The following is a 26863-nucleotide window of genomic DNA, read 5'->3' as shown; positions in this document are numbered from 1 at the left end:
TTTGAAACTCTATAGCACATTCCCCCCTGACGCTGTGGATCCTTAGTCATTGAGTATATTCAAGGCTGGGCTGGATGGATGAACAGACAGGCAGATCGATTCTTGAACTCTAAGGAAATCAGGATATAGGAATGAGACTGGAAAGTGGTATTGAGGCCAAAGATCAACCATGATCTTATTAAACAGCAGAGCAGGCTTGAGGGACCTAATGGCCTACTCCTGTGCAATGATCACTCTATATAAGGAACTGTATACAACGATGCAGACTCCTTTTTCTTATTTACATGCCGCCCCTTGGCAACATTCACAGCATAAGGGAAGGTGATGGCCTAATGGTTTTATCGCGAGACTATTAATCTAGAAACTCGGCTAATGTCCTGGGGACCTGGGTTCAAATCCCACCACGGCAGATGATGAAATTTGAATTCAATGAAAAATATCTGGAATTAAGAATCTACTGATGACCATGAAACAATTGTCGGAAAAACTCATCTGGTTCACTAATGTCCTGCAGGGAAGGAAATCCGCCCTCCTTACCCGGTCTGGCCTACATGTGACTCCAGAGCCACAGCAATGTGGTTGACAATCAACTGCCCTGAGGCAACAAGGATGGGCGATAAATGCTGATGTAGAGATGCCGGTGTTGGACTGGGGTGAACACAGTAAGAAGTCTAACAACACCAGGTTCAAGGCCAACAGGTTTATTTGGTAGCAAACGCCACTAGCTTTCGGAGCGCTGCCCCTTCGTCAGGCGGAGTGGGAGATCTGCTCACAAACAGGGCATACAGAGACACAAACTCAATTTACAGAATAATGATTGGAATGCAAGTCTTTACAGCTAATCAAGTCTTAAAGGTACAGACAATGTGAGTGGAGAGAGCATTAAGACTTGATTAGCTGTAAAGACTCGCATTCCAATCGTTATTCTGTAAATTGAGTTTGTGTCTCTGTATGCCCTGTTTGTGAACAGATCTCCCACTCCACCTGACGAAGGAACAGCGCTCCGAAAGCTAGTGGCTTTTGCTACCAAATAAACCTGTTGGACTTTAACCTGGTGTTGTTAGACTTCTTACAATAAATGCTGGCCAGCCAGCAACACCCATGTCTCATGAATGAATAAAAATAAATAAATCTTCAAGTGGTACACTGACAGCACCCAACTCCAACTTCTCGCCCTCTCCAGTCATTCTAAGTTAACAGATGGCTTGTTCAATGTCTCGTGCTGGAATCTTTTCTCCAACCAATCTTATGGGAAGACGGAATTCATTGTCTTCAATCCTCTCTACAGACTCCATTCCTCTCTCATACCACTGTCTGAGGCTAACGAGACACCAGCAGCCACAGTATTTTGCTTTTATTTTAGCGTTTAATTCACTGTCACTTCTCTTCCAGGAATGCCTACCTTGAAGTACTTCTTTCCAACAGGATTTCGGTCTGTCTCTTTTACCATGTTTGCTTTCATTGCTTTCCATTTCCCCCTGGTGTTTGACAAGGTGTTTACCAAAACCACCTCTATCAGCACCTTCTTCAGTCCTCAACCCTACCATTAACACTTCCTTTGTCTTGTGCCCAAAACATTTTTGTCCAATTTCCCCTCCTCCCACCTTTCCCTGGCCTACTTTGCCCTACCTGCTCCACCCATCTTGAACAGTATAAAATCTATCACATTTCTCCCTCTGTGTTCATCGACCTACACTAGTTCTGAGATAAGCAACACCTTGATTTTAAAATTCTCATTCCTGTTTTCCGATCTCTCCGTGGCCTAGCTCCTCCAAACCTCTGTAATCTCCTCCAACCCCACAGCCCATTTTATTACATCTTATTATCTTAAAGGTGCTATCTGAATAGAAGTTGTAGTTGCTGATCTAGAGTGCATTGTCCGAAAGGGCAATGGAAGCAAATAGTACTATTAAACAGGGAACTGAGAAAATACTAGAAAGGAAGAAAGTTTAAGTTTTATTGATTGGTGTGACAAGTAGGCTTACATTAACACTGCAATGAAGTTACTGTGAAAATCCCCTAGTCGCCACACTCTGGCACCTCTTCGGGTACAGTGAGGGGGAATTTAGCATAGCCAATGCACCTAACCAGCACATCTTTCAGACTGTGGGAGGAAACCGGAGCACCCGGAGGAAACCCATGCAGACACGGGGAGAACATGCAGATTCATAGAATCACAGTGCAGAAGGAGGCCATGCAGCCCATTGAGTCTGCGGCAAACACAATCTCACCCAGTCCCTATTCCCGTAACCCCTCATATTTACCCTAGCTAATCCCCCTGACATTAGTCAATTTAGTATAGCCAATCCAGCTAACCCGCACATCTTTGGACTGTGGGAGGAAACCGGAGCATCCAGAGGAAACCCACGCAGACATGGGGAGAACGTGCAGACTCCACACAGACAGTGACCCAAGGCCGGATTTGAACCCGGATCCCTGGCGCTGTGAGGCAGCAGTGTTAACCACTGTGCCATCGTGCCTCCTCAAAAAAAAAAATCTAGTCGCCACATTCCGGCACCTGTTCGGGTACACTGAGGGAGAATTTAACATGGCCAATGCACCGAACCAGCACGTCTTTCGGACTGTGGGAGGAAACCAGAGCACCCGGAGATAACCCACGCAGACAGGGAGAATGTGCAGACTCCGCACAGACAGTGACCCAAGCCGGGTTCCTGGCGCTATGAGACAGCAGTGCTTACCACTGTGCCACCATGCTGCCCTATTTTTACCAGACGAGTTTTTCCAACAATTAACAATTGGTTTCATGGTCATCAGTGGATTCTTAATTCCAGATCCTTTTTACTGAATTCAAATTCCACAACCTGCCATGGTGGGATTTGATCCCGGGTCCCCAGAACCATTCGTTGGGTTTCTGGATTAATAGTCCAGCGATAATACCACTAGGCCATCACCTCCACACCCAGGCAGTAACCCAAGCTGGGAATCGAACCTGGGTCCCTGGTACTGTGAGGCAACAGTGCTAACCACTGTGCCACCGTGCCGCCCAGAGTTATGTGGAAAGTGGCAGGATTATGGGGAAAGAGCCAGGGGTGAACTAGATAGTCTCTCAAAGAGCCAGCATAGACACGATTGCCTAAATGGTCTCTGTTAGGGGAGTTCCACACAGCTATTCAGCTATTTTATACTTCACTTCCCTGAATGATCAGCCGACACTCCGAGTTCTGGTTTAAGACCTTCCTTCACTCCAGCTATAGCGGGGTGTTTCCCACCACATGGTCTAAAGTTCCCCGAACAAAGGAATACAATGGTAATTATACCCTTAGGCTCAACTACTGCCAGAGGAAATGGTTGAGGCAGGTTCGATAGCAACATTTAAAAAACATTTGGATAAGTACATGGATGGGAAAGGATTAGAGGGCAATTGGGACTAGCTGAGGAGGCATGGACTGATTGGGCCGAAGGGCCTGTTTCCGTGCTGTATTTCTCTTTGACTCTGCAAGTAATCTCCATACACCAATCGAAATGGTACACTTATTTGAAGGTAGCCAATATCCAATTCCAAATTCCAACTACTAGTTTTGATTTCTTCATTTGTTTCTATAAAAGTATTTAACTAACTCTATGCTTGCCTAATTACAATATCCAATTGCCCACATAGTCCACATATCTGTGGTCCATGTAGACTTGCAGCTTCTATCAAATCACCTGCTACCTGGAAAGCAGTGATATATGTAGTTGCAACCCTCTTGTCGTCTATCAAAGCCCCCCTTGTCCATCATTTTTGCAGCTGCACCTTGCAGTCCTAGCAGTTTCCCAGGAACTTTGTTGCACTCAATGATTTTTAACCCCTTCCTCCTGTTCTGCAAGATTCAGTGAGCCCATGTTTGAAACCAATGCAGGATGCTCATTAGTGTTATACAGTACCTGCCTCTTTTACAAGGTGACCTCCACCTCCCAGCCAGAAACAGGTCTACCTCTCGCTTTCTCTCACTGGCCCTTCAATTTGAACTCTGGCAGGGCAGGTCGGCCACAAGGCAGTGTGGCGACCAAGGCAACCTTGGCAAGTAAAAGTTCTTGACGGGCCAGTGAACCAGAGGGGTATAAACGACAGGTCAGGAACAACCTTGCTGCTCGAAAGCTGGCAAGCCGGGGAGTCATGATGTGGAGATGCCGGCGTTGGACTGGAGTAAGCACAGTAAGAAGTCTCACAACACCAGGTTAAAGTCCAACAGGTTTATTTGGTAGCAAATACCATAAGCTTTCGGAGCACAACTCCTTCGTCAGATGGAGTGGATATCTGTTCTCCAACAGTGCACAGAGACACAGAAATCAAGTTACAGAATACTAATTAGAATGCAAATCTCTACAGCCAGCCAGGTCTTAAAGGTACAGATAATGTGGGTGGAGGGAACATTAAACACAGGTTAAAGAGATGTGTATTGTCTCCAGACAGAACAGCTGGTAAGATTCTGCAAGATCAGGAGGCAAGCTGTGGGGGTTACTGATAATGTGACATAAATCCAACATCCCGGTTTAGGCCGTCCTCATGTGTGCGGAACTTGGCTATCAGTCTCTGCTCAGTGACTCTGCGCTGTCGTGTGTTGTGAAGGCCGCCTTGGAGAACGCTTACCTGAAGATCCAAGGCTGAATGCCCGTGACTGCTGAAGTGCTCCCCCACAGGAAGAGAACAGTCTTGCCTGGTGATGGTCGAGCGGTATTCATTCATCCGTTGTCGTAGCATCTGCATGGTTTCCCCAATGTACCATGCCTCGGGACATCCTTTCCTGCAGCGTATCAGGTAGACAACGTTGGCCGAGTTGCAAGAGTATATACCGTGTACCTGGTAGATGGTGTTCTCACGTGAGATGATGGCATCCGTGTTGATGATCCGGCATGTCTTGCAGAGGTTGCTGTGGCAGGGTTGTGTGGTGTCATGGTCACTGTTCTCCTGAAGGCTGGGTAGTTTGCTGCGGGCAATGGTCTGTTTGAGGTTGCGTGGTTGTTTGAAGGCAAGAAGTGGGGGTGTGGGGATGGCCTTGGCGAGATGTTCGTCTTCATCAATGACATGTTGAAGGCTCCGGAGGAGATGCCGTAGCTTCTCCACTCCGGGGAAGTACTGGACGACGAAGGGTACTCGGTCCATCGTGTCCCGTGTTTGTCTTCTGAGGAGGTCGGTGCGGTTTTTCGCTGTGGCGCGTCGGAACTGTTGATCGATGAGTCGAGCGCCATATCCTGTTCTTATGAAGCCGGGGAGCACAGGGTTCCTGAATGAACAGTTAAGCTGGGTAACGTTTTTGCACAACAATGGACAGGTGAACAGGGAGGTATTCAGGTGTAGGGAGCAAGGCAGTTAGCTCAGCGAAGGGGCTGAGTAACACTGATGCACATCAAACCAAGGTACAACATGCTGCATTTATATAGTGCCTTTAATGTGGCAAAATGTCCCAAAGCACTTCATAGGTTCATTAGCAGGCAAACGTTTTCATTGAGCCACATGAGATAAATATTAGGACAGATGATTTTCACAGTAACTTCATTGCAGTGTTTAGTAAGCCTTCTTGTGACACTAATAAACAAACTTTAAGCTTGGTCAAAGAATATCCTGAAGAAAGTGAGGTAGCGAGGCAGAGGTTTAGGGAGGGAATTCCAGAATTTGGAACCCCTGGCAGTGGAAGGCACAGCCACCAATGGTGGAGCCATTAAATCAGGAATGCTGAAGAAATCAGAATGAGGGGAGGGTAGATATCGGAGGGTTGTGGGGCTGCAGAGGTAGGGAATGGCAGGGGCTGCAGAGGTAGGGAATGGCAGGGGCTGCAGAGGTAGGGAATGGCAGGGGCTGCAGAGGTAGGGAATGGCAGGGGCTGCAGAGGTAGGGAATGGCAGGGGCTGCAGAGGTAGGGAATGGCAGGGGCTGCAGAGGTAGGGAATGGCAGGGGCTGCAGCGGTAGGGAATGGCAGGGGCTGCAGAGGTAGGGAATGGCAGGGGCTGCAGAGGTAGGGAATGGCAGGGGCTGCAGAGGTAGGGAATGGCAGGGGCTGCAGAGGTAGGGAATGGCAGGGGCTGCAGAGGTAGGGAATGGCAGGGGCTGCAGAGGTAGGGAATGGCAGGGGCTGCAGCGGTAGGGAATGGCAGGGGCTGCAGAGGTAGGGAATGGCAGGGGCTGCAGAGGTAGGGAATGGCAGGGGCTGCAGAGGTAGGGAATGGCAGGGGCTGCAGAGGTAGGGAATGGCAGGGGCTGCAGAGGTAGGGAATGGCAGGGGCTGCAGAGGTAGGGAATGGCAGGGGCTGCAGAGGTAGGGAATGGCAGGGGCTGCAGAGGTAGGGAATGGCAGGGGCTGCAGAGGTAGGGAATGGCAGGGGCTGCAGCGGTAGGGAATGGCAGGGCCATGGAAAGACTTGAAAACATGGGTGAGATTTTCTTCCTTTTAAAAAAAATTGGGCGAGGGTTTCCAGCCATACTCATTCTGAAACCGGAAAATCCTACCCATGGTCTACAGACCTTTCCATGGTCCGGGCCATTCCCTCTTCCACCTTCTTCCATCAGGAAAAAGATACAAAAGTCTGAGGTCACGTACCAACAGACTGAAGAGCAACTTCTTCCCTGCTGCCATCAGACTTTTGAATGGACCTACCTTGCATTAAGTTGATCTTTCTCTACACCCTAGCTATGACTGTAACACCACATTCTGCACCCTCTCAGGAGATTCTGGATATGTGCAGAAAAAATAGGGTTGTTGTAGTGGGAGACTTCAATTTCCCTGGTATAGACTGGAAAGTGCTTAGGGCTGGGGGTCTGGACGGGGAGGCATTTGTAAAATGCGTACTGGAAGGTTCTTTGGAACAGTATGTAGATAGCCCAACTAGAGAGGGGGCTATACTAGATCTAGTTCTGGCAAATGAGCCCGGTCAGGTAATCAAAGTTTCGGTAGGGGAACATGTGGCAAATAGTGACCACAACTCTGTTAACTTTAGGATAGTAATGGACAAGGATGAGTGTTGTCCTAAGGGTAGGGTGCTAAATTGGGGGAAGGCTAACTATAGCTAGATTAGGCAGGAATTGGTGGCTGTTGATTGGGAGAGGCTGTTCGGGGGTAAGTCCACGTCTGGCATGTGGGAGTCTTTTAAGGAACAGTTGATAAGGCTGCAGGACAGGCATGTGCCTGTAAATAGGAAGGATAGGAAAGGTAGGATTCGAGAGCCGTGGATAACTAGGGAAATTGAGGATCTGATTAAAAAGAAAAGAGAGGCTACGTTAGGTCCAGGCAACTGAAACAGATGGAGCTCTGGAGGAATACAGAGAGAGTAGGAAAGAACTCAAACGGGGAGTTAGAAGGGCAAAAAGAGGTCACGAAATGTTCTTGGCAGACAGGATTAAGGAGAATCCTAAGACATTTTATTCATATGTTGAGTGAGTGGGCGAGGATCTGGCAGATGGAGTATAACATTAACAAATGCGAGGTTATTCACTTTGGAAGAAATAATAGCAAATTGGATTATTATCTAAATGGAAAAAAATTACATCATGCTACTGTGCGAAGGGACCTGGGGGTCCTTGTGCATGAGACGCAAAAACCCAGTGTGCAGGTGCAACAGGTGATCAAGAAGGCAAATGGGATGTTGGCCTATATCGCAAGGGGGATAGAATATAAAAGCAGAGATGTCTTGCTGCATCTATACAGGGCATTGGTGTGGGCGCAGCTGGAATAGTGTGTGCAGTATTGGTCCCCTTATTTGCGGAAGGATATATTGGCCTTGGAGGGAGTGCAGAGAAGGTTCACCAGCTTGATACCAGCGATATGGGGTGTTGATTATGAGGAGAGACTGAGCAGATTGGGTTTGTATTCGTTGGAATTTAGAAGGCTGAGGGGGGATCTTATAGAGACCCATAAGATAATGAAGGGTCTGGATAGGGTAGAGATGGAGAGATTCTTTCCACTTAGAAAGGAAACTAGAACTAGAGGGCACAGCCTCAAAATAAAGGGGGGTCAGTTTAGGACAGAGTTGAGGAGGAACTTCTTCTCTCAGAGGGTGGTGAATCTCTGGAATTCTCTGCCCACTGAAGTGGTGGAGGCTACCTCGTTGAATATGTTTAAATCACGGATAGATGGATTCCTGATCGGTAAGGGAATTAGGGGTTATAGGGATCAGGCGGGTAAGTGGAACTGATCCACTTCAGATCAGCCATGATCTTATTGAATGGCGGGGCAGGCTCGAGGGGCTAGATGACCTACTCCTGCTCCTATTTCTTATGTTCTTATGTTAGGAACAAAAGAGTTGTCAGGGAAAACGTCGGACCTCTCAGGGACAAAGGAGGGGAATTATGCTTAGAACCCAAGGGAATAGGGGAGATCCTAAATGAATACTTTGCATTGGTATTCACAAAGGAGAGGGACTTGCTAACTGGGAGTGTCTCAGAGGGAGGTGTTGACCCATTAGAGAATCTCCATTACAAGGGAGGAAGTGTTTGGTTTTTTAGGTAACATTAAAACTGACAAATCCCCAGAGCCTGATGGCATCTATCCTCGACTGCTCAGAGAGACAAGAGATGTAATTGCTGGGCCCCCGACAGAAATCTTTGTCTCTTCATTGGACACAGGTGAGATCCCTGAGGATTGGAGGATAGCGAATGTGGTACCGTTATTTAAGAAGGGTAGCAGGGATTACCCGGGTAATTATAGGCCAGTGAGCTTGACGTCCATGGTAGGGAGGTTGTTGGAGAGGATTCTTAGAGACAGGATGTATGTGCATTTAGAACGGAACAATCTCATTAGTGACAGACAGCATGGTTTTGTAAGAGGGAGGTCGTGCCTTACAAATTTGGTGGAGTTTTTTGAGGAAGTGACAAAAACGGTTGACGAAGGAAGGGCCGTGGATGTCGTCCATATAGATTTCAGTAAGGCATTTGACAAAGTCCCTCATGGCAGGTTGGTTAAGAATGTTAAGGCTCATGGGATACAAGGAGAGGTGGCTAGATGGGTAGAAAACTGGCTTGGCCACAGAAGACAGGGTAGCAATCGAAGGGTCTTTTTCCGGCTGGAGGTCTGTGACCAGTGGTGTTCCGCAGGGCTCTGTACTGGGACCTCTGCTATTTGTGATATATATATAAATGATTTGGAAGAAGGTGTAACTGGTGTAATCAGCAAGTTTGCGGATGACACGAAGATGGCTGGACTTGCGGATAGCGATGAACATTGTCGGACAATACAGCAGGATATAGATAGGCTGGAAAATTGGGCAGAGAACTGGCAGATGGAATTTAATCCAGATAAATTCGAAGTGATGCATTTTGGAAGAAATAATGTAGGGGGGAGTTATACAATAAATGGCAGAGCCATCAGGAGTATAGAAACACAGAGGGACTGAGGTGTGCAAGTCCACAAATCCTTGAAGGTGGCAGCACAGGTGGAGAAGGTGGTGAAGAAGGCATATGGTACGCTTGCCTTTATAGGACGGGGTATAGAGTATAAAAGCTGGAGTCTGATGTTGCAGCTGTATTGAACGCTGGTTAGGCCACATTTGGAGTACTGCATCCAGTTCTGGTTGCCGCACTACCAGAAGGATGTGGAGGCTTTAGAGAGAGTGCAGAGAAGGTTTACCAGGATGTTGCCTGGTATGGAGGGTCTTAGCTATGAGGAGAGATTGGGTAAACTGGGCTTATTCTCCCTGGAAAGATGGAGAATGAGGGGAGACCTAATAGAGGTGTACAAAATTATGAAGGGCATAGATAGGTGAACAGTGGGAAGCTTTTTCCCAGGTCGGAGGTGACGATCACGAGGGGTCATGGGTTCAAGGTGAGAGGGGTGAGGTATAACTCAGATATCAGAGGGACGTTTTTTTACAAAGTGGTGGGGGCCTGGAATGCGCTGCCAAGTAGGGTGGTGGAGGCAGACACGCTGGCATCGTTTAAGATTTTACCTGGATAGTCACATGAGCAGCCTGGGAATGGAGGGATACAAACGAATAGTCTAGTTGGATCAATGAGCGGCACAGGCTTGGAGGGCCGAAGGGCCTGTTTCCTGTGCTGTACTGTTCTTTGTTCTCCTTTACTTCTTTATGAACGGTATGCTTTGTCTGTATAGCACGCAAGAAACAATACTTTTCACTGTATACGAATTCATGTGACAATAATAAATCAAATCAAATGATCCGCCCTTTGCCCGCTCCAATTCCCATGGCAGGTGGGACAGGAAAATTCCACCCATTGAGGCATTGCCAGACAGGGAATCGGTGTTGGTCAGTGGACATGCAGGAGGAAAGGTGAATGGGATTTGGCAATAATTAAGATTTGTGTACCAAAAGTGGGGACTAATTAGAGAGGGCATGCATTGGGAGAGTGGGTCAGCATGTAAGACTTTGCAGCTTCCTTGAGCTTAAGAGCAGATTTCGAAGGGAGGGTGGTAGCAGGTTGAAGAGACAGGGTCAAAACACAGCAAAAACATCAGCAGCTGAAAATGAAAGGAAGAAATCGAAACAGATCAAAATCGAAACCGATACTAATTGAGGGAGAGGGAGAAAAATTTAAACAAAGTTGTGCTGGTGACTCCCTGGTCAATTGCACGGAGTAAGAAGTTTAACAACACCAGGTTAAAGTCCAACAGGTTTATTTGGTAGCAAAAGCCACACAATTGCACGGAAGCAGAAAGTTACTGGCCGTTTTATAAAAGTTAATTTCTAACTTAAATGAGAAGCTGACGCCTAATAAACACTAAGTTTCTATATCCTCACAGCTCCCGGCTTGCCTGTCACATGATTTACTGGAAATTGCGCTGTTGTAGGCGGAGTCTTGGAACTGGTGTTCATTTAACTGGATGGGAAGAGGCTCGGCGAGAGAGAGAGAGGGAGAGAATTGCACAGACCAGAAGTGGCTGTTTCTCCTGAAGTAAAACAAGAGATCTTAAAATGACCGAGGCTGAGAAAAACAACTTGAGAGTCTGGAGAGGTTACATAAGCAGCATCTTGCGTCCAGCTTATATCCATGGATTCCTCTCTAGTTTTTTTACGCAAGGTATGGTTTATTGCTTTTGATTTATATACAAAGCTTAAGGTGTTGCATCTTTTTAACCCCCTCCACGCTAGTGTGATTTTCAACCTGCACCTGCCCGGCCCCAAGCTGACGTGTTGCCAGTTTTTAAAAACCCACTCCACCCCATTCTACTCTGGAGTGCAATCATGGGGAGGATGCAGAATTTACAAAGTCCACCCAGCAAATTCGGTTAAATTTGTCCCTCAGTTAAACTAAACAGTAAAGCCAACATTTTGAGTCTAGAAGACCCTTCGTCAGAGCTCTAACGAAAGGTCATCTAGACTTGAAACGTTGGCTCTATCTCTCTCCATAGATGCTGTAAAGAGTCATCAGGTGAAGGAGCAACGCTCCAAAAGCTCGTGATACCAAATAGACCTGTTGGATTTGAACCTGCTGTTGTGAGACTTCTTACCGTGCCCATCCCAGTCCAGTGCGGTATCTCCACATCATGGCTTCCACAGATGCTGCAGACCTGCTGAGATTTTCCAGAAATTTTCTTTTTTTGTTTCAGATTCCAGCGTCTGCAGTATTTTGTGTTGAAACTAAACGGCACAGTGGTTGGATGGCACGGTGGCACAGTGGTTAGCACTGCTGCCTCACAGCGCCAGGAATCCAGGTTCAATTCCAGCCTCGGGTCACTATCTGTGTGGAGTTTGCACATTCCCCCCCTGGATTTCCTCTGGATGCTCCGGTTTCCTCCCACAGTTCAAAGATGTGTGGGTTAGGTTGATTGGCCATGCTAAATTGAGCCTGGTGTCAGGGGATTAGCGGGGTAAATATGTGGGGTTACGGGGACAGGACCTGTGTAGGATTGTGGTCGGTGCATACTTGATGGGCTGAATGGCCTCCTTCTGCACTGTAGGGATTCTATGATCTATAAACGGTGTTGGAATGAGGTGCTGCTAGGGCTGAATATAAAGAAAGGTCCAAAGGACATGTCTGCTGGGCCATTTCACTCAATAAATACCATCTTATTTAATTTGTAGATCTATTACAGAAGATGGATTCAGGCTGCAGATACAGTTGTCCCTCTTTCAAACCTCATGGGGAAAACTATTTCTTGGTTGTAACAGGAGCCTAAAGACATTGACGTCATTGCCACATAGTCTGGATTATGTAGTTCCATGACAACCGAGCCTTTAATTGTCCAAATAAAAACATACAGGGCCGAATTCTGCCATCGGTGGCAAGTGGGGCAGCTTTTGGATTAAGAAGAGTCATAATGGACTCCAAATGTTAACTGTGTTTCTCTCTCCATAGATGCTGCTGGACCCATTGAGTGTTTCCAGCATTTTCAATTTTATTTCAGATTTTCAGCATCTGCAGTATTTTGCTTTTATCATAGAATAAAAGTGCAGAAGAGGCCATTCAGCCCATCGGGTCTGTACCGACTCTCTGACAGAGTATCTTATCCTGGCCCTCTCCCCTGCCCTATCCCCGTGACCCCATACATTTACCATGGCTAATCCATTTAACCTACACATCTGTGGACACTAAAGGACAATTTAGCATGGCCAATCCACCTAACTTGCATTTCTTTGGACACTTAAGGGACAATTTAGCATGGCCAATGCAGCACCCAGTGAATGTCGCAATGTTTGAAGATAGCACATCTCAGGTGAGATATTAAACCGGCCTCGCCGTTCCACTTGGAGAGCTGGGAATGATCCAGAGGAACTATCTCAAAGAAGACCTGGATTGTGGGAGGAAACCCGTGCAGACATGGAGAGAATGTGCAAACACCACAATTATCCAAGGCCAGAATTGAACCCGGGTCCCTGGAGCTGTGAGACAGCAGTGCTAACCACTGTGCCACCATTCTGCCTTATCTTTTGACAGCTTAAATTTTTTCTTGTAGGGGCTCCGTACAAGAAAAAGAGGCTCCGATTACAGAAAAGAAATGTCTTTGGATGCCAAGTGTTCTTTGATCAGCAATAAAATTGGCACTCATTAAACAGGAAAGGTTTTTGATTTGTCACTTGGGATTTTCCGGTCCCGCTGACAGCGAACTTGTACTGTGTATTTCCCGGCAGCTGGGGTAGGGGGCTGGAATTCATGCAATAGGAAACTGCATTGAACCAGAAAATCCGCTGGCCAATGATGGGCTACCTCCACCACCATGAAACACAGGGGGCATGGAATCTCCCATCCATGGCTCCCAAAAGTTTCCTCCCACGGGGGGGGGGGGGGGGGGGGGGGGGTTCCTCACCCCATGCCTGGTCTGTTGCAGACACACTGATAAAGATTGACAGCTGTGATTACTCATTACCCATTGTCGTTTTGCTATGCGACTGCCAGGATGGTAGAAGGCAAACCAGATGGGCTGAGCACATCCATTCAATCCACCAGCATGACCTGGAACTGCCAGTTCTTTCCCATTTTAATTCTCCGCTCCACTCTGACTCTGATCTTTCTCTCCTGGGCCTCCTTTGCTGCTCCAGTGAAGCTCAAGGCCTCATCGTTTCATTTTAGAGCCATCTAGCCTCAACACTGAATTTGACAATTTTCGATCATAACCACTTCTCCCATTTATTTTCCACTGTGTCTCGTGTGGACAGAATATGATGGCACAGGCTGGCTACCGATACCCATCTGCGCATGCGCACTGGTCCGTGCCTGCGTAGACATCGAATGATGTCACTGCTGCAGTCTGGAACTCTGAGTGGCAGCCAGGGGAAGAATGCGGAGAGGCAATATGGTCTAACACTCACAGCAACTGACAATCCACTTACATTACTGGGCCGATGAGACAGAGTTTAGAAATACTGACCAATATGAACTGCAGTCAAATATCCCACATGGAAAAGATAGTACTTCCTCGTCTGCAAATCCTACCTTCCCAAACCCGTATAAAAGGAATTTACAAAATCCATCACTGTCATTCCAGCGTAAACATTCACAACATTCTCTCCTCCTACTGCTAGGTCCAGTCCATGAGCCCTGCTGCATGTTGCCCCCAATAAAGATGGTGCCCATGTTTGCACCCTGCTGCATGTTGCCCCCAATAAAGATGGTGCCCATGTTTGCACCCTGCTGCATGTTGCCCCCAATAAAGATGGTGCCCATGTTTGCACCCTGCTGCATGTTGCCCCCAATAAAGATGGTGCCCGTGCTTGCACCCTGCTGCACATTTCTCCCAACATAGTGCCCAGCTTGCACCCTGCTGCACATTGCCCCTAATAAAAATGGTGCCCATGTTTGCACCCTGCTGCACATTGCCCCTGATAATGATGGCAGCCATGCTTGCATGTTGCCCCTATAAAAATGATAGCCGTTACTCTGAGCCTACTATCAGCATAAGAATGTGCATGTACCGCATTGGCATCAAACACCAGCCTTTTTTTGCAGCTTTTGGTGATGGTTCTGCTATTCCCATTTATACCTCCTCTAGACTGTCTTTGTTTCTATACTCATCCCATTACCATCTCCTTTTCCGTGCACCGTAACTCATTTTGGCATTCAATCTCTCCTGCTTTCGACGCTATCACAGAAATTTCCTTTGTTCTTTTCCTCCCTGTTCTTTTCCCTGCCTCTGTACTTGCTTAAAACATTGGAATTCCTAACACTTCCCAGTTCTGGTGAAGGATCATCGACCTGGAGCATTAACTCTGTTACTGTCTCCCAGGGTTTCCCAAACGTTTCCAGCCATGGAACTCTTTTGACCTCCCAAGAGTAATGATGGACCCCCTGGGAAATATTCTTATTCTGTTGAAAAGGCCAAACTACAAAAAAGTTGATTGTTTTTGCGCAATAGGTACAAACATACAAAAAGCTAATTTGTGGAATCATAGAATATCTATAGTGCAGAAGGAGGCCATTTTCCCATCGCGTCTGCACCAAACATAATCTCACCCAGCCCCTATCCCCATGTATTAACCCTGTTAGCTGCCCTGACACTAAGTGACAATTTAGCATGGCCAATCAACCTGACCCGCGCATCTTTGGACTGTGGGAGGAAACCGGAGCACCCGGAGGAAACCCACGCTGACACGGGGAGAACGTGCAAACTCCACACACACAGTGACCCAAGCCGGGATTTGAGCCCTGTCCCTGGCGCTGTGAGGCAGCAGTGCTAACCACTCTGTCACCGTGCCGCCCTGCCGACTTTCCTATTTCTTATACGTGTACATTTATTGTAATTTTAAAATTCTGTTACTTGAGCCTTACTTTTTTGTCATTTTTAATGGGAGGAGTGCTGCTAAAAAGCTGGATTCTGATATCAGACACACATGGCTGCGATTCTCCCATCCCGCTGCGGCAGTGCCAGGGGTGCGGTCAGCCTGCTTTGGGGGAGCGGGGTGGGGGGGGTGCGATCGGCACTGTGAAGTGGGGTTTAACTGTTGAGGGGTGGGGGGCTGGAGATTGGGACAGGCCGGGAGGGGGAGGGTTGGGCTGGGCCTGGGAATGTTCGGGGGGTGGGGGGGGGGGGGCAGCGATCAGGCTGTTTGGGGGGGGGGGGGGAGTGGTCGCGGGGCTGGCCAGTGATTGAGCTGGCCAGCAATCGCGAGGCCGTCAGTGCGGGGCCACTGTGCATGTGCCGATCTTGGCACTGACAATTAACACATGAAGTCTAACAACACCAGGTTCAAGTCCAACAGGTTTATTTGGTAGCAAATGCCACTAGCTTTCGGAGCGCTGCTCCTTCGTCAGGTGGAGTGGGAGATGTGCTCACAAACAGGGCATACAGAGACACAAACTCAATTTACAGAATAATGATTGGAATGCTAATCAATGCTAATACAGCTAATCAAGTCTTAAAGGTACATCATCTCAAGGATGCCATCATCTCACGTGAGAACACCATCCACCAGGTACACGGTACATACTCTTGCAACTCGGCCAACGTTGTCTACCTGATACACTGCAGGAAAGGATGTCCCGAGGCATGGTACATTGGGGAAACCATGCAGATGCTACGACAACGGATGAATGAACACCGCTCGACAATCACCAGGCAAGACTGTTCTCTTCCTGTTGGGGAGCACTTCAGCGGTCACGGGCATTCAGCCTCTGATCTTTGGGTAAGCGTTCTCCAAGGCGGCCTTCACCACACACGACACCGCAGGGTCGCTGAGCAGAAACTGATAGCCAAGTTCCGCGCACATGAGGACGACCTCAACCGGGACCTTGGGTTCATGTCACACTATCTGTAACCCCCACAACTTGCCTGGACTTGCAAAATCTCACTAGCTGTCCTGTCTGGAGACAATACACATCTCTTTAACCTGTGCTTAATGCTCTCTCCACTCACATTGTCTGTACCTTTAAGACTTGATTAGCTTGATTAGCATTCCAATCATTATTCTGTAAATTGAGTTTGTGTCTCTGTATGCCCTGTTTGTGAGCACATCTCCCACTCCACCTGACGAAGGAGCAGCACGCTCCGAAAGCTTATGGTATTTGCTACCAAATAAACCTGTTGGACTTTAACCTGGTGTTGTTAGACTTCTTACTGTGTTTACCCCAGTCCAACGCCGGCATTTCCACATCATAATTAGCACATGCACAGTAGCCCGCTCAGCGCGCTGATCTCAGCCTCTCCAGCGGGGATAGGCCCCGCCCCCTGAAATTTAATGATATTCACCCTGGTGGCCTCTGCAGTGCACAGAGTGTGGGGCATCCTTCTCTGAACTCCCACTGAAGAAAACAGCGTGAATTACTCCAGTTTTCACGCGAATTCGACACTTCGAATTTTTTTGGGAGAATTCTGGCCATGCTCTCCCCTCTCTCCCTCAGACACATGGGGCAGAATTTTCCCGCCACAGGAATCGTAGGCAAGAGACCAATGGGAAAGACGGGAGGTTATGTCCTGGAATCTCCAGAAGTATGTCCAACCAAAGATGGCAATCCTTCTACATTGGCATTGTTCTTCCTGGCCTGTATGTTTCATCCTGTTTGGTACTCATGTTGGCAACTTATTTATTTCATTTTGTTTAAGACCTGCAATGTTCTCTCTCCCCAGTTGATACTCAGCAGATTCTGTTATTGGAAGAGAAATCAGTCATAAAGTCTGCAGAGAGCTTTCTTGACTGTTTGCTCAAATTGGATGAAAAAGGATGGTATCGAGCATTTTTGGATCATCTAGAAGCAGAGGGTGAGTGAGTTGTAAAGAAGCCACGGTTCTATACTTCACAGGTTTTGGTCTCATCCAAGGACATTTCTATGATGCATCATCGCCATTTAGTTAAGTAAGATTCTTGGTAAATATGCCATGAACTTTACTGGTTATTAGTTTATCAATACCTCCGAATTAAAGTCAGACAAGGTACTGAATTGCTAATCAAATAATGGAGAATTAATGGATAAGGTTATTTTGTCAGCTAGAGAGACATGGGTGGCAGTTAGCACTGCAGCCTCACAGAGCCAGGGACCCAGGTTCAATTCTAGTCTCGGGTCACTGTCTGTGTGGAGTTTGCACGTTCTCCCCATGTCTGCGTGGGTTTCCTCCGGGTTCTCCGGTTTCCTCCCACAATCCAAAGATGTCCAGGTTAGGTTGGTTGACCATGCTAAATTGCACCTTAGTGTCAGGGGGATTAGCAAGGTAAATACATGGGGTTACAGAGATAGGGATTGTTGTCAGTGCAGGTTCAATGGGCCGAATGGCCTCCTTCTGCACTGTAGAGATTCTATGATTATTTGGACCTCTGCAGTTTATGGTTTCAGTGGAGGGTGATGGGATGGACAGAGAGAAATCGAGTTGGAAGGAAGTATTAAGGATTTTAAATGAACAGTGGGAAATATTGAGAGATTTATTCCTGGAAAGCTTTGCCTTTGAAATGATACCTCCTTTCGGTAGGTCAGTGCATCATTTGGAAAAATACTGAACTAATGCAGACCAGGGCAAGGAGTCGACCAATTAGGGCTGGAATGGGGAGAAATTGCTTCATTCAAGAAGGTTGTGAATCTTTGGAATTCTCTACCCCAGAGGGCTGTGAATGTTCAGCCGTTGAGTATGTTCAAGACTCCGACGCTGACTCCTGAGGGAATGGAAGAATATGAGGATAAGGTGGGATAGCTATTTTGGGGTAGAAAATCAACCATGTTCTTATTGGATGGCACAGCAGGCTTGAGGGGCCAAATGGCCTACTCCTTCTCTGATTTCTTATGTTGCTATGTAGAAGATACCAAGCATGATGTCTAAAATGTTTCATGTTAACATGCCATCTGTTCCGTTTGCAGGTTACACCGGTCTGAAGATGGCCATTGAAACTGCTGACTTCACTAAAATTGAGAAACTGCAAGAGCATAAAATTCTACTGGAACGCATTTCACAACCAATTGTTTCCAACATAAACCCGTGTGAAGTTATTACTTATATGCCATCGTGTCTCCATCGCAGGGAATGTGAAGAGATTAGACAGGTATTTCTTAAGGATTGAGTGACATGGGAAAGCAAGTGGGGTTGTCAACCCTCAATTTTTCATTTCACAAGAGCGCACGAAATAGAAGCGGAGTAGGCCCTCGGGCCTTTCAAGCCTGCCCCACCATCCAATACAATCATGACTGATTAATGCCAGCCTAAACTCCTTTTCTGTGCCCTTTCCCCAAAGCCCCCACATTCCTCAATCTATCAAATATTTATCCACCTCCACTTTAAATACTTCTAATGATCCAGACTTATTGTTTGGGATCCGACCTACTATGGTGGTGTCATCAGCAAACTTGAAAATCAAGTTGGGGGGAATTTGGCCGCATAGTCAGAGGTGTATAAGGAGTATAGTAAGGGGCTGAGGACACAGCCTTGTGGGACACCGATGTTGAGGATGATCGTGGAGGAGTTGTTGCCTATCTTTATTGATTGCGGCCTGTGGGTTAGGAAGTCTAGGATCCAGTCGCAGAGGTAGGAGCCAAGCCCCAGGCCACGGAGTTTGGCGATGAGTTTTGTAGGAATAATGGTGTTGAAGGCTGAGCTCTCGTCAATAAATAGGAACCAAAAGAGAAAATGTTGGAAAGTCTCAGCAGGTCTGGCAGCATCTGGAAGGAGAGAAAAGAGCTGACGTTTCGAGTCCAGATGCCCCTTTGTCAAAGCTAAAAGGCAAAAGAAAGTGGGAGATATTTGTACTGCAGGGTGAGGGAATGAAAGATGAGTCATAGCCACAGAAACCAGGGGAAAAGGCTGCTAATGGCAGTCCATAAAGAGAATAAAGGGTGTGAATGGCCAAACAGCAGAGAAGCTAAAATCAGAGGGTAAACTGTGACAGATGAAGATGTGGGGGGAGGAGGAGAGGGAATAGGTCAGAGAGGTAAAATTAGGAAAACGGGGGGAAAGGGGAAGCAAAGGGGGAGAAAAGGTAAGGAAAGGGGGGATCAAGTAGGGGAAATAGTGGGATTTGAGTCAATACATAGGAGTCTGACATGGGTGTCTTTGTTATCCAGGTGTTCCAGGGTTGAGTGTAGGGCCAGGGAGATGGCGTCTGCTGTGGATAGGCAAACTGTAGTGCATCCAGGCAATCTGGGAGGTCGGAATTGATTTGTGCCATGACTACTCTTTCAAAGCACTTCATAATGATGGATGTCAGAGCCACCGGACGATAGTCATGAAGGCACGCTACCTGGCTTTTCTTTGGTACCAGGATGATGGTCATCTTCTTGAAGCAGATAGGGACCTCAGATTATTGTAAAGAGAGGTTAAAGATGTCTACCCCCGGTTTTCAACAGGGTAACAGTTCCTTATAAGGCACTCTCTCAAATATCTTCTGGAAATTCACAAAAATAACATCCATAGCTGTTCCCCTGTCCAATACTGTGATCACCTCTGCAACAAATTCAATTAGCCTTGCCTGAAAGTACCAACGCTTTGCAAACGCTTGTTGGCTCTGTCTGAACAGCTGAAGAATGTCAGTGTTCAGTCATTCTATCCTTAGAGATTCTAACAATGTCCTGACAATAGATGTTCAGACTAGCTGCTCTGTTATTCCCTGGTTTCTCTTTCTCATCTTTCAATTGCAGAGCATCATGCGCAATTTTCCAGTCTAAAGGAATGATTCCCAAATCGGGATAACGTGGTAAGATGGGTGCTTTGTGCATCGGCAATGTTCTCACCAATTTCCTTCAGGACCCTGGGATGGGAACCCTCTGCTGCAGGGATTAAGCGAATCCAGAATGATGGGTTGAGGGGGAGGTGGCGTGCTGTGTGTGGCAGGCAGGAAAATGCAGTTGAGGCCATGATCCAGACCAGTGGTGATTTTGCTGAAGAGTGGAGCAGGCCCAAGGAGCTGAATGGTCTGCTCCTGCCCCTGTTATCTTTTAAAGGTGCCATATAAATGCAAGCAGTTGTTGTTGTTAAGGATGAATGGTCCAGAGTGGCAAGAAGGCCAATTTACCAAAATGGGTAGTAAGACAAATTCTGTTAACCCTCTGGAAGTCTTTCATGGTTATGTCTCGGCGTGAAGGACAGACAGGCGATTGATAAATTCTGAATAGAAAAATGTGGAGCGATAAATTAATAGAAGCAGGAAATCAACTTTAAACGGAACAGAGGGACATGGGTGTTCACATTTAAAGGTCATTAAAATGGCAGTAGCAGTAGGAAAGGTAATTTTAAAAAAAACAAATCTCCACTCCTCCGCCTGACCCATAAGATATAGGAGCAGAATTAGACCATTCGGCCCATCGAGTCCGCTCCGCCATTCGATCACGGCTGATATGCTGTTTATCTCCATTTTCTTGCCTTCTCCCCATAACCTTTCAACCCATTACCAATTAAAAATCTGTCCAGCTCCTCCTTAAATTTGCTCACTGTCCCAGCATCCACCGCACTTTGGGGCAGCGAATTTCACAGATTCACAACCCTTTGGGAGAAGTGGTTTCTTCTCGACTCTGAGAGACGATGACCTCTCGTCCTGGAATGCCCCACAAGAGGAAGCATCAGCTGCACATCTACTTTATCCATATTTTTTATCATCTTGTATACCTCAATTTGATCTTCCCTCATTCTTCTAAATACCAGAGAGTATCGGCCTAAACTGTTCAATCTCTCTTTATATGAGATACCCCATATCTCTGGAATCAATCTAGTGAACCTCCTCTGAACTGCCTCCAATGCCACTACATCTTTCCTCAAATACGGGGACCAAAACTGTGCACAATACTCCAGGTGCGGCCTCACCAATGCCTTGTATAGTTAATCTGTAATCTCCTGCGACCCCACCACTCATCTAAATGACCGGACGGAATGGAAAAAAACTCATTTTCTTAAATGTCTGCACAGGTTACAGAACTCAGAGGTTCTACAGCTGGAGCAATTAAACTACTCGAATGTTTACAGCGGTCAGACAAAGAAAACTTTTTCAAGGAATTTCAACTGGCTCTGGAGGAATGCAACTGTCGAGCTGTGACCAGCCTGTTAGATTCAGGTAAAAGCAAAGATAGCTGACACATTATAATTCATTGTCATACAATTAATGTAGGCCATGACTAATCGTGGAATGTAAAGTTTTAAAATTAAATTCCCTTAAGTATATCAGATTATACGGGTGACCTTAACTGAGATGCTTAAGATGGTTAAAATAAGCTGATAGGGCAGCAGGGTGGCACAGTGGTTAGCACTGTTGCCTCACAGCGCCAGGGACCCGGGTTCGATTGCTGCTTGGGTCACTCTCTGTGTGGAGTTTGCACGTTCTCCCCGTATCTGCATGGGTTTCCTCCGGATGCTCCGGTTTCCTCCCACACTCCAAAGATGTGCAGGTTAGGTGGATTTGCCATGCTAAATTGTCCCTTAGTGTTGGGGGATTAGCAAGGTAAGTGTGTGGGGTTACGGGGATAGGGCATCAGTGGGATTGTTGGCATGCAGACTGGATGGGCCGAACGGCCTCCTTCTGTACTGTAGGGACTCTATGACTCTAACGCAAATACCGCAGAGTAGATAGAGCAAAACTATATTTTCTCTGGTGGGAAAGTCCAGAACAGGGGGACTGCATGTTAAAATGGACATTTAGGGATGTTGCCAGGAATCATTTCTTCACGGAAGGGGTAGCGGAAATCTGTACCACTTTCTCCCTGATGCAGAACAACACCAACAGCAGGGGTTCAACACCAACAGCAGGGGTTCAATGCCCTTGCCGACTTCTTAGGCTTTCCTCTCCCACAGTGAAATCATGGCATCAGCTCTGATTAAGCCAACTTTCAGACAACCAAGGCGGGTAAATGGAGTTAAGATACAAATCAATTCTTGTTTTATTCATTTGTGGGACATGGGCGTCGCTGGCTGGCCACCATTTATTGCCCATCCCTAGTCGCCCTTGAACTGAGTGGCTTGCTGGGCCATTTCAGAGGGCCGTTAAGAGTCAACCACATTGCTGTGGTTCTGTAGGCACATGTAGGTCAGACCAGGTAAGGACGGCAGATTTCCTTCCCTAAATGGCATTAGTGAACTAGATGGATTTTCCGACAATCGGCAATGTTTTCATGGTCATCATTAATTCCAGATATTTTTTTTTATTGAATTCAAATTCCACCATCTGCTGTGGTGGGATTTGAACCCGGGTCCCCAGAACATTAGCTGAGTTTCTGGATTAAGAGTCAAGTGATAATACCACTAGGCCATCACCTCCCCTATTGTGATCTGATGGAACGGTGAAAGATACCTAACTCCTGTTGTTGGGCCAACTCCTGTCCCCATCTTCCCAATTAATTTTCAAATGTACTTTGAATGCTGTACGGATCGCACATCCGTATAAAAGTACATGTCCTAAGTTACTCACAAATCCCGCACTGACTGTTACCAGAGGTGATGTTACCAGTGGGGAATTGGCCTAAGTGTTAATATGGTGATAGCATTGCAAGTAACGTTACTGGCTATTATTTCATAATCTACTGCCCAGCTTTGCACAAAGCTCGAGGAAAAAGAGGTTAAAATATTTTTTTGGAACCTGAAATGAAAGCTGGCCATCAGTGATGGTAAACTCTAAATTCTTGTAAAAAACCATCTGGTTCACTAATGTCCCTCAGGGAAGGAAATCTGCTGTCCTTACCCAACCTGGCCTACACATGACCCCAGACCCGTAGCAAGGTGGTTCACTATTAACTGCCGCTCTGAAATGATTGAGCAAACCACTCCGATATATTTGGCACGGTAGCACAGTGGTTAGCACTGCTGCTTCACAGCTCCAGGGTCCCGGGTTCGATTCCCGGCTCGGGTCACTGTCTGTGTGGAGTTTGCACATTCTCCTCGTGTCTGCGTGGGTTTCCTCCGGGTGCTCCGGTTTCCTCCCACAGTCCAAAGATGTGCGGGTTAGGTTGATTGGCCAGGTTAAAAATTGCCCCTTAGAGTCCTGGGATGTGTAGGTTAGAGGGATTAGTGGGTAAATATGTGGGAGTAGGGCCTGGGTGGGATTGTGGTCGGTGCAGACTCGATGGGCCGAATGGCCTCCTTCTGCACTGTAGGGTTTCTATGATTCAAGAAGGCGGCTCTCCATCACCACCTTATGGACAGCTGTAAAAAAAAAGTTTATTTATTAGTCACAAGTGGGCTTACATTCACACTGCAATGAAGTTACTGTGAAAATCCCCGAGTCACCACACTCCGGTGCCTGTTCAGGTACACTGAGGGAGAATTTAGCATGGCTAATTCACCTCACCTGCACATCTTTTGAACTGTGGGAGGAAACTGGAGCACCCGAAGGAAACCCACGCAGACAAGGGGAGAACATGCAAACTCCACACAGTGACCCAAGATGGGAATCGAACCTGGTTAAATAGTTTCAGGGGAGAGTTTCACCCAAGCTGGGCGCTGAGGAAGGGGGAGGTAGGGAATGGGTGGAAAGGCATGCAAGAAAGTGAGTTCTTGCTGGTTCTGTCAGTGACCCAGACGTGGAGAAGTCACGGGAGATGCCACAACGAGGTGGGTGGGTGTGAACGTGTGTGGGGAGAGTTTATATGGCGACACAGTGGTTAGCGCTGTTGCCTCACAGCGCCAGGGACCCAGGTTCATTTCTGGCCTTGGGTGACTGTGTGGAGTTTGCACATTCTCCCTGTGTCTGCGTGGGTTTCTTCCAGGTGCTCCGGTTTCCTCCCGCACTCCAAAGCTGTGCGGGTTAGGTTGATTGGCCATGCTAAATTGCCCCTTAGTGTCAGGGGGATTAGCAGGGTAAATATATAGGGTTGCGGGGATAGGGGCTGGATGGGATTGTCGTCATGGGATTCTGCACTGTAGGGATTCTATGATTCTATAGAAAGGATTAAGGAAGACAAAGTCCTTGAATTCAGAGAAGAGAGGACAAGAAGAGATTTGATGGGGAATGAAATGGATCAGGAGTTGCTCATGATACAGATTGAGAGAGAAAGGTGGAGGGAGGTATCTCTGAGAGAAACTAGGGAGTGAGTTTGTGCTGGTGGACAACGTGGATTAAAGTATAGGCAAGAGGGGTGAAAGATGAGACGTGTAAAGAGGTGAGCGTCAGATATGTCCGAGGAATGACTGCCAGGTGTAATTTGCTAATATGAGCCACACAAGCTCTGCCTTACCTAATGTCCAGACGGGGAGCTTTGCTGAGGACCTAGGTGTTGGTATTGAACTGGAACTGTAATACGATTGTCTGTTTTATATTTTTTCCGTAGGCGACACAAAGGCAAGTTGGGAGAACAGCAGCGACTCTATGTGCCAGGAAATTAGTTATTCTGAGGAGCCAGAAAGAATGGATACTTGCAGTGCAGCAGTCAACAATACGGGTACGTAGGAACGGCGCTCCAACTGTAGGGGCTGCACACGCTGGTACGTTAGCTGCTGTCAAGAACTTTCCAGTAAAGTTCACTCAATACCATCAACCGCCACCCCCCCCCCCCAAGCACAGTAGTCAGGCCCTCTTGTAGTTCCAGATGACCATCACTGAGAGAAGAGAATGGGCTTTTCCACAAAGTACCAATCCAACACCAGGAGAAATCGATTGGAGATATAATGAAAAGATGTGTGGGCGCGATCTTAGCTGCCGTTTGCGCCACGCTCCCGCTGCAGCCAGCTCGGGGAATTTGATACCCAGCCACATCTCCGTTCACTGCAGCAGGATGGGAAAATCCCGCCGGCATAAAGAGTGGTAACATTCCAACTTGTGGGCCTAGCCTGGGTCTATTGGGCTCTTCTCCTGTTTGTTATTGTAAATTGGACTTGAGCTTTTAAGGTAACTGGCAAAGGACCCAGGAGTGAATCGGGATTTTTTTTTTTTGTTACACGACAAGTTGTACTGATCAGGAAGGCGCTGCCTGAAAGGATGGTGGAGGCAGATTCAATCATAGCTTTGGATAAATACTTGATGGGTAAAAAAGTTGCAAGGCTGTGGGGAAAGCACAAGAAGGAGTGGGGCAGCTTTTTCAAAGAGCTAGTAGTGGCACGATGGCCTGAATGTCCTCCTTCACTGCTTTAGGAATTGAGTTTCCTGGGCCTCAAAACTACTAAAGCCATATCAAGGATCCATTGTGCACTCAGCATCTTGTTGGAGCAATTCAATTGTTAATTTATCAATCCGACAGACTTGGCAAGTGATAAAGACCATTGATAAAAACAGGATGATGCAGTTGAATACAGTCAGAAAGGGACAGATTTGTTCAATTGAATAGATTTTTTTCCTGTTTCTCCCACCAGAAAACTGCACATTTTAGCATAGCAAACACATGGCAATGACTTTCTTTGCTTTCACTAGTTTTGATTCCTCAATGATTGATTCAGCGACCATTCTGTACTCAAGTGGTAGCCAGCTTAAAGTTTATAAGTTTATTCATCACAAGTAGGCTTACATTAACACTACAATGAAGTTACTGTGAAAATCCCCCAGTCGCCACACTCCGGCGCCTGTTCGGGTACACTGAGGGAGAATTTAGTATGGCCAATGCACCTAACCCGCATGTTTTTTGGACTGTGGGAGGAAACCGGAGCACCCAGAGGAAACCCACACAGATATGGGGAGAATGTGCAGACTCCGCACAAACAGTGACCCAAGCCAGGAATCAAACCCGGGTCCCTGGCGCTGTGAAGCAGCAGCGCTAACCACTGTGCTATTTGGCTACATGGGTAACATGCAATTAATCTCACAATATCACCTGTGTAATGCTACCTACAAGCATGCACAGGAACAGGAGGAGGCCATTCAGCCCCTCGAGCCTGTTTCACCATTCAATGAGATCATGGCTGATCTCTGAGCTAATTCCATAAAATTCCACCGTTGCCCTGGTATCCACTGATAACCTTGTCTAACATAAATCTATCAATCTCAGATTTAAAATTAACAATTCATCTAGCATTAATTGCCATTTGTGGAAGAGAATTCCAAATTTCTACCATCCTTTTGTGTGTAGAAGTGTCTCCCAATTTCACTCTTGAAAGGTCTGACTCCAATTCTTAGACTGTGCAAAATGAGGAATAACTGTTTCCTAGAGTGAGTGGTTAGGATCTGGAATGCACTGTCTGAGAGTGTGGTGGAGACAGATTCACACAGCGAGTGGTTAGGGTCTGGAATGCACTGTCTGAGAGTGTGGTGGAGACAGATTCACACAGCGAGTGGTTAGGATCTGGAATGCACTGTCTGAGAGTGTGGTGGAGACAGATTCACACAGCGAGTGGTTAGGATCTGGAATGCACTGTCTGAGAGTGAGGTGGAGACAGATTCACACAGCGAGTGGTTAGGATCTGGACTGCACTGTCTGAGAGTGTGGTGGAGACAGATTCACACAGCGAGTGGTTAGGATCTGGAATGTACTGTCTGAGAGTGTGGTGGAGGCACATTCAATCATTGCTTTCAAAGGGGAATTGCATTAATTATCTGAAGAGAGAACATTCACAGGGCTACGGGGAAAGGGTAGGTGAGGGGGACTAGCCAAGTTTTTTAAAAATTCGTTAATGGGATTTGGGCGTCGCTAGCTGGGCCAGCACATTTGTCCATCCCTGAGGG

General features: G+C 47.0%; 1 protein-coding gene across 1 annotated transcript in view; it reads left to right on the top strand.

Moving 5' to 3' along the window:
• The window catches only part of LOC144494750 (antiviral innate immune response receptor RIG-I-like), a 76738-nt gene that overhangs the window by 23389 nt on the left and 26486 nt on the right, over positions 1 to 26863 (top strand). The window contains exons 2-6 of the mRNA XM_078214038.1: positions 10690 to 10967; positions 16948 to 17079; positions 18165 to 18346; positions 21196 to 21340; positions 24543 to 24653. Coding sequence (XP_078070164.1) covers positions 10862 to 10967; positions 16948 to 17079; positions 18165 to 18346; positions 21196 to 21340; positions 24543 to 24653 — 676 coding nt within the window. The 5' untranslated portion in view covers positions 10690 to 10861. The remainder of the gene's footprint in view (positions 1 to 10689; positions 10968 to 16947; positions 17080 to 18164; positions 18347 to 21195; positions 21341 to 24542; positions 24654 to 26863) is intronic.

The sequence above is a fragment of the Mustelus asterias genome, chromosome 6 (assembly GCF_964213995.1).
Source record: "Mustelus asterias chromosome 6, sMusAst1.hap1.1, whole genome shotgun sequence".
Taxonomy (NCBI): domain Eukaryota; kingdom Metazoa; phylum Chordata; class Chondrichthyes; order Carcharhiniformes; family Triakidae; genus Mustelus; species Mustelus asterias.
Note: the sequence above shows the minus strand (reverse complement) of the source record. Positions and strands in the feature narration are given on the sequence as shown.